Source organism: Setaria viridis, chromosome 9 (assembly GCF_005286985.2).
Source record: "Setaria viridis chromosome 9, Setaria_viridis_v4.0, whole genome shotgun sequence".
NCBI classification, from domain to species: domain Eukaryota; kingdom Viridiplantae; phylum Streptophyta; class Magnoliopsida; order Poales; family Poaceae; genus Setaria; species Setaria viridis.
The window spans coordinates 14,459,242-14,467,526 of record NC_048271.2 but is presented as its reverse complement, the minus strand read 5'-3'; the positions used below and the strand labels follow the sequence as shown (position 1 = coordinate 14,467,526).

Genomic DNA, 8,285 nt, shown 5'->3' with positions numbered 1-8,285 from the left:
AATAGATTCATCTCGTGAATTAGCATCCATTTGTATAATTAGTTTTATAATTAGCTTATATTTAATCCTCATAATTAGCATCCGAATATTCAATACGAACTAGATTTTAGTCCATGGAACTAAACACGCTGTAAGACCTGCTCGGAACTGCAGCTGCGGCCGCGCAGCCGCCAGCAGTTGCTGCAGGACCTATAGCCAACCGCAGCAGCAGCATAGCAAACCAGACAGCAGCAGCTGCTCCAACCAGCCCAGCAAGCGTGCATTCAAATGGCTTGGACTAGCAGCCGAGCAGCTGTGCTGTCAGCGCAGCTGCAGCCGATGAAAGGCTGTTCCGAGCAAGCCCCTCAAGAGTTATTTATTTCAACGATGACAAATATAATGTATATATAAGTTAAAAATAGTGTAAATTGTAATATCTTATTAATAACACCTTATATTTATTTAAATAATATTTTAATTCATTATTATGAAAGTGGTTTGATTTAAGTTATATTCCTTATTGTTAGACAATATATATTATAGAGCTTGTCCATATTCTATTGGATTTACTTTTAGACTTTATACTGCACATTTATTAGGAATTAGGAATATTTGTGTTCTTGCCCTAGTTTTGAAGTGTAATTGTAATTTTGCCCTTATTTTTTCAACTTTGTGATTTTGCTCTTGACTATTCAGGTCAATGTGATTTTATGACGAGGACATTACCTGTTCAAATAGAACCACATTAGCAACTTTTGATTCAAAAGTGAAATAATTCTTTGTCATGATTGTATTTGATACATTTGATGAATTGATGCTGCACCATGATGTGTGTTTATTATCATTTTCAGAAATATATATGGATCGAAAAGAGTGTTAAACACACATGGAAGGCATAGAGGTCCAAAGAAGTTGATTGGGGATCAAGTCCAAGAATTCCCAATGTTCCCCATCAGGTCATCACATCACTTTTGGCCCAAGCAAAAAAAGAGATCAAACCCAACCCAACATGTTTTGGAGTTGTATTCGGACTGTAGAACAGCACCAACTTGTGACGGACACCACGGTCGTATATAGACTCGGATTGGGACATTTAAGTATTTCATAATATCCTAATGAAGTATATTTTCATATGGATTTGGACTCATATCCATATCTGTCCTGAGGCGGCCGCAATGATCAAATTAGTATTGAGAGATTTTTCTGTACAAGGTGCTGTGTCGCCTTGTTTTGGCCCAATGGGTCGTGTATCAAGAGACATGTCCTAGGGTTGGAGCACGACCCCAAAACCTTGTGGTCATCCTCCCACGTTCTTATACCCTTTAGCCACCATCAGGAATACTCGGGTTTCGTTTAGATTAAGTTTAACTTTTGCTACTTGCTCGTAAACGTGCGTGCTGGATCGGTCACACGTCTTCTTATCTTCAGAACCCTACCATAATTGAGATTGAGTTTGAAATATTTATCTACATCTAGTAATTCGGTACTTATTATACTTATTCTTGCTAGTTCTTGATTGCTTGCAGGATGAGTGCCCTAGTGGTCGAATGACGCGCTTCACAAGATCGCGGCAGCCGTTGAAGGTGGTGTATTGATTGCTAAGGCGCAACATCCTTGGAAGGCTGCAGTTGGGCTGTGAACGTCGTCTCCATCCACCAATCGAGTTATCCCCACCTTCTCTCATCGAAAGATTGGAATTTAACACCACGGGTTCACATCATTTTGCCCCTAGTCAATGGTCAAAACAGGGGTAAATATGCTAGGATCAAGGGCAAAATTACAGTGACCTGTGAATAGTCGAGGGTAAAATCACAAAGTTAGAAAAATAAGGGTAATAAAATAATTGCACTCCAAATAGGGCAAGATAAAAAAATCCTAGGAATTATAACATCTCATTATGATGTTTTTAGCTTGCAAATTAGCGCATCACTTGCTTTGTTTCTCCAACAAAAAGAAACAAAACGCAAAAACGGACAGCCTCCATGTCTGCTCTACACCGTCCCCTTTCTTTTCCCTCCCCTCGTCACTGCCGTCAGCCGCCACGCCGACGGCCACGCCCAAGCGCGCGTGCTACCGCCGCCGCCGTCTGCCCATCCCGCCCGCCTCCCCAAGCGGCGCTAGGCGCGTATCCCGCCATTGCGGCTGCAGCGTGGAGCACGGCCGCCGCGGGCAGCGGCATCCCGCCGCCGCCACCCACCCCGACACGCCGCCGCCGCCCTCCTCTCTATAGATTCCCCACGCCTCGCCACCGCTCCCGCCTCGCTGGCAGGCCGGGTATATGTTCCGCCGCCCCCAAGCCTCCGGCGGCGCCCTCTTGGAGCACATCGTCGTAGATCGGTACCGCGCGGGGGACATCGGCGCCGAGGACGCCCTCCACCTGTTCGACGAATTGCTCCCCCAGGCCAGGCCGGCCTCGATCCGCGCCATCAACTGCCTCCTCGCCGTCGTCTCGCGCGATGGCCCCGCGCTCGCCGTCTCCCTCTTCAACCGCGTCGCCAGGGCCGGGACCGACAAGGTGGCACCCACCGTGCACACCTACGGCCTCCTCATCGGCTGCTGCCGCCGCCTGGGCCGCCTGGACCTCGGATTCGCCGCCCTTGGCCGTGTCCTCAAGACGGGCTGGAGGGCGGAGACCATCACCTTCACCAACCTGCTCAAGGCCCTCTGCGCCCAAAAGAAGATCGGGGACGCAATGGACATCATGCTCCGGCAGATGCCTGAGCTTGACTGCACACCCAATGTGTTCTCCTACTCGGTTCTGCTCAAGGGGCTCTGCGAGCAGAAGAAAAGTCAGGAGGCTCTAGAGCTGCTCTACATGATGGATGACGAGGTACATAGCAGCCCTCCAACTGTGGTGTCATTCAATACTGTCATCGATGGTTTCTGTAAACAGGGTGACGTAGATGAAGCTCTGGCCCTGTTTCATGAAATGCTGGAACGTGGGATTTCACCAAACCTTGTAACTTACAGCTCAATTATTGATGGTCTGTGCAAAGCTCAAGCAATGGACAGGGCTGAGAAGTTCCTTCGTAGGATGATTGAAGATGGTGTGACACCAGACTGCACCACATATACTAGTCTTGTGCATGGATATTGCTCATTGGGACAGGGGGACAAGGCAGATAGAATTTTCCAAGAAATGTCCCGAGCTTGTGTTGAACCAGATACTGTTATCTATACCGCATTGATGGAATATCATTGCAAGAGTGGACGGTGTTCTGAAGCCAGAAAGATTTTTGATTCTATGATCCAGAGGGGCCCAAAACCAGATGCCACCGCCTATAGTGTTCTGCTTCATGGGTATGCCACTGAAGGATCTCTTTTTCATGTACATAATCTCTATGATTTGATGGTAGAAAATCACGTTGAACCTGATAATCATGTCTTCAACATTTTAATATGTGCATATGTTAAGCATGATATGGTTGATGCTGCAATGGTTATATTTAACAAAATGCAGCATCAAGGCTTGAGACCTGATATTGTCACCTATGGAACATTAGTTGATGGACTTTGCAAGATAGGTCAACTGGATGATGCTATGTTACTATTCAATCAGATGATCAGTCGCGGATTGCATCCTAATATCATAATTTTTAACACCCTAATTCATGGTTTTTGTACCTGTGGCAATTGGGAGAAGGCCAAGGCATTATTTTTTGAAATGGTGAATAGAGGTATATGTCCTGACATAGTGTTCTTCAATACAATAATGGGTGATCTGTGCAAATCAAGAATGGTCGCAGAAGCCCAAAGTCTTTTTGACTTAATGGAACATGCAGGGGAGGAGCCTAATGTCATTACCTATACTACACTAATAAATGGTTATTGCTTAGCTGGTAAGATGGACGAGGCCATGAAATTACTTGATGTTATGGTATCAGTTGGCTTGAAACCTGGTGCTGTTACCTATGATACATTGATCAATGGCTTCTGCATGATTGGAAGAGTAAATGAAGCCTTTGCCTTGGTCAGGGAAATGTTGAACAAAGGAGTTACGCCTGGAACTGTTACACATAGTATAATACTGCAAGCATTATTTCAGAGTGGTCAGGCTGCTAGTGCTAAAATACTCTATCTCAGTATGACCATGGATGAGGTGCCATTGGATGTTATCACATACTGCATAATTCTCAGAGGACTTTGCAAAAATAATTATGTTGACGAAGCGCTCCAAATGTTTCAGAACCTATGCTCAAAAGGTTTTCAGCTGGAAATTGGGACTTTAAACATAATGATTGGCACACTGCTTAAAGGTGGCAGAAAGGGAGAGGCCATGAATCTGTTTTCTTATATCTTGGCCAATAGATTGGCGCCTGATGTTGTAACCTACACCTTAGTGATGGTACATTTTATAGAAGAAGGGTTGCTAGAAGAGTCCGATAGTCTGTTTCTGTCCATGCAGGAGAATGGTTGTGCCCCTGACTCCCGTATGCTAAATTCTGTAGTTAGGAGGCTATTGCAGAGAGGTGAGGTAAGCAGAGCTGGGTTTTACCTTTCCAAAATTGATGAGAATCATTTCTCCCTAGAAGCTTCTACTTCTTCCCTGTTGACATCTGTTTTCACTGGTGGGAAATATCGACACCATCGGAAGTTCCTCCCAGAAAAATATCGGTCTTCAATGGATTCCACAAATGGATGAAGCTTTGTGTAGCTATAACATTCTGACTAAACATTTTTTGACAGTGGGGCCTTATGAGAATGGCCCAGCCCAACAGGGATAGCACAGTCCCCACTTTAGTGTTAAATGAGAATACATCTTTATCTCTGTAATTGAAGTGTAAATTTCAAGGTACGATCATCACCTCCCTTAACCTTTTTATAGTAATTATAAGTTTGAGCTGCAGATAAGTGATTACCAACTTATAGCTGTTTATCCCTCCTTATAGGTAAATTGATAACCTGTAATGTTAATCGCATGACGCCTGCTAGCCACTAGTTTGCCTAGGTGGAGGAGCTTCACTATCGGCTCTGTTTTGGATACGATTTTGTCATCACAGATGTTGGGATGTGCATTGGCATCCTGAAGAAGGATTCCAGGTTCTTTCTCATCCCCCTTGATGAGGCATAGAGGAATCTGTAACTAGAATTTCAGATCTTTACGGCACTTCTTTTAGTTTCCAATTTGCTATCTTTTAGAGGCATTATTTGACACAAATCCAGCAATAGTGTAGGAATCATTTCAATTTTGAAACAGAAGTGACAGAAAATCTCCTCTCTTTTTTACAATCTAACTGATTTTTCTCTCTTCTAGTCAATCCTCCATGTTTGACTTGTATATACATCACAACTTTGCTGGTTGTATGTTGCTGATAAACTGATACTAATATTTATTTATGTCCTCCAAATATTCATTTGATATTTGGTGATCTGACTCTATGCTCATGTAAACTAATTTTCCCTCTTGATTTTGAGATTTGGTCATTAGAACACCAACAGATTTGTGCAATCTACAAGAAACTAAGAGGGCCTCCAATGAAGTACTTCGATTATCAGGAACCATTTGTTCTGAATAAAGATTGAAAAATAATTGCTGCTTTCACAAGTATCCTGAATTTGTTTAATTGGCAATGGACAGGCATTTGAGCCAGTATGTGTACCTCTATGTGCTAGTAAGAAAAATACCATGTTAATAAATCATCTAGGTTGATATTCTCTTGGAATCTATTAGTACAAATCTGTGTTGGCACGGAACTACCTGTAGTTTTATTTTCAGTGGCAATGCTATGCTAATGTTATCTATAGATATTTCTGTTAATTCACTGGAAGGAATGGTTTCTGATATGTTTAAACATGGCTAGTATGCCAATTGCCATCATTCAACTGGGCCTGGTGGTGTACTACACTAGTGGTATCATGCTCATGGGAGGGAAACTGCAGTTAAGTTTTTCTTTCTTGCTTGTTACTGGTAATTCTGCGCTGATGAAGTTTTTTTTTGAAAAAAAAAGTAATTATGTGTGGATGAGTTAAGGTCATTGTGGGACTAAGCTTGCCTTTTTCATCCACCAATTGGCTTTGTGCTCCATTCTGTGTACGTCTCCTACATCTCACAGATTGGTACTCGCAACTACACTGTTGTTTAACAGACGATTCATGGAAATTGGTTCGGTTGTTGTCTTTTGAGCTTTTATATCTACCGACTTTCACGATTTCACAGTTCTTTTTTTTGTAGGTGCATACCTTTCAGATTTTGGCATATGCTGACATGCTGCCAATGCTGATTGCTAGAGGGTAGAGATCCAGCTGTCCTGTTTAGTTCAAACGTATGCTTCAAAATTTAGTAGCTTGGTGTAAGATGAGGTACATCCTGCAATTAGACTAATAATTATGCTTGGATATTCGTTGTTTTTACTATTAACCCTGACGGCCTGACCATGGCGTAGAATTGAAAGGACAACTTGCAAATATTAAATCTGTTTAGCTGGTGTTAACACTACAAAATCAGTCTGTAGAGATTGATGGCAGACATTGAACAGTTAAGCGAATCAAAAGTTCTCGAGACTTGAGAGGGAGAATATGCAGACAGTTGGGCTTGGGATCTAACCTGGCCCGTTCGCACTTTAGACCATCTGATTCCGAGCGTTCCCACCAGATAAAGCAATTTGCGCAGCCCAAAAACTCCCGTAGGTCTCGGCCCGGCCCAGGTCTCCCGTCGGCTTCGTTCCTCCGTCTGGCTGTCCGTCCCCAGTTTTTTTTTAACGCCTCTGGGTACGTCCCCAGTTTTTTTTTAACGCCTCTGGGTACAGTTGTAGTATGTGTTCATACACACGCACACTCACTCAATACATGCACACCACTCACATCATTTGTGTAAAAAAAACCTACAACTACAGATCTGAAGACCATGTCCTTCTTGAACGGGGGTGTTTGGGAGGCATGTGCTAAATTTTAGCTCATATCACATCGGATGTTTGGACACTAATTAGGAGTATTAAATATAGTCTAATTACAAAACTAATTGCACAACCCCTAGGCTAAATCGCGAGACGAATCTATTAAGCCTAATTAGTCCATGATTTGACAATGTGGTGCTACAGTAACCATTCGCTAATGATGGATTAATTAGGTTTAATAGATTCGTCTCGTGATTTAGCCTAGAGGTTGTGCAATTAGTTTTGTAATTAGGCTATGTTTAATACTCCTAATTAGTGTCCAAACATCCGATGTGACAGGTGCTAAAATTTAGCACCTGCTATCCAAACACCCCCGAAATCACCAGAATCCTCTCACTCCATAGCGCCGAAGACCATGTCCTTCTTGAAATCACCAGAATCCTCTCACTCTATAGCGACGGGCGCGTCATGTTCCAATTGTAGCTTCGCGCATGAGAGGCGGACGTTTGGAATCAATCCAAACAGAGACTGTTCTTGTCAGGGTGCTGCACCGTACACCCAAGTGCGATACCAGCGTTGCAATCGTAGGGATCGAACGCTGAGGGCAGTCTCGCCGCTGCGAGCGTTACCAACGAGCCCCTGGCTCGTTCGCTGCCGTCCCAGTTAATACTTGCAGGCTGCAGCTTTTGCTGGTTGGAGCAGCAAGCCCGGCAACCCGCGAGGTGCCTTGTAAAAAAATTATGTGCAAAGGAAATGAACACTAATAAAAAATAAATATATGCATTGTGAGAGTCGTATTTAGGCTGGCATGGTACGAAGATGTGCCAGTGTTCCACGAGTCGTGCTTGGACCTGATAAAAAACTTGCGGTGCCATGCCAATACGGACACGATGCTCCTAGCGTGTACGGCACGAGGCACGAGAAGGCCGGACCGCGCCAGCACCGCACGGCCCAGTCCCAGCTCTACCCACGCCGGCCGCCAGTTTCATCGGCCGCCTCCGCGGCTGCCGCAGTCAGCTTCTTCGTGTTGTAGCCTTATCCAGTTATCCTCCAGCAGATGTCACCACATTACACTAGTCTCGTGCATGGATGTTGCTCAGCCTCAGAGATGGTAGTGGACCAGATACTGTTGCTTACAGGAGTAGAACTGAAATTGATCTTTTTTTTTAGAACTCGAAAGTGTGGACTGTCTTTGCAAGAATGGAGATGCACAGATGATCGAAAGATTTTTGATTCCCCGGTTGCCGAGCGCGCGCGATCGGCTCGGCGCCTGCCTTACGCCTGCGGACGGACGCCGCGGTCGCTTGGGCTACTGGATGGTGCTTCCCGCACTGGCGCAGGATGGGTTAGGTAGGTTGGTCGTGCGCCCACGGTGCAACGCGCCGTGGGAGAGGCTTGGAGCCTGATGCTCCTCCAACACGCCGTGGATTCTCTGACCCTGCTGAAGGCAAGTCAGAGAATCACTGTAGCAGT

At 44.6% G+C, this 8,285-nt stretch overlaps 1 protein-coding gene across 2 annotated transcripts; it reads left to right on the top strand.

Annotated features, from left to right (window-relative positions):
- Positions 1-1,973: 1,973 nt before the first annotated feature.
- LOC117839145 (protein Rf1, mitochondrial) lies at positions 1,974-6,317 on the top strand. 2 transcript variants are annotated; one of them, XM_034719408.2, is made up of 2 exons: positions 1,974-4,771; positions 4,869-6,317. In XM_034719408.2, the coding sequence occupies exon 1, from the start codon at positions 2,258-2,260 to the stop codon at positions 4,619-4,621; it is 2,364 nt and encodes a 787-aa protein (XP_034575299.1). In that variant the 5' UTR covers positions 1,974-2,257; the 3' UTR covers positions 4,622-4,771; positions 4,869-6,317. The 2 variants fall into 2 exon arrangements, with proteins under 2 accessions (XP_034575299.1, XP_034575300.1); XM_034719409.2 differs by lacking the exon at positions 4,869-6,317 and having other exon boundaries at positions 1,974-3,279; positions 3,440-3,597.
- The last annotated feature ends 1,968 nt before the right edge of the window (positions 6,318-8,285 follow it).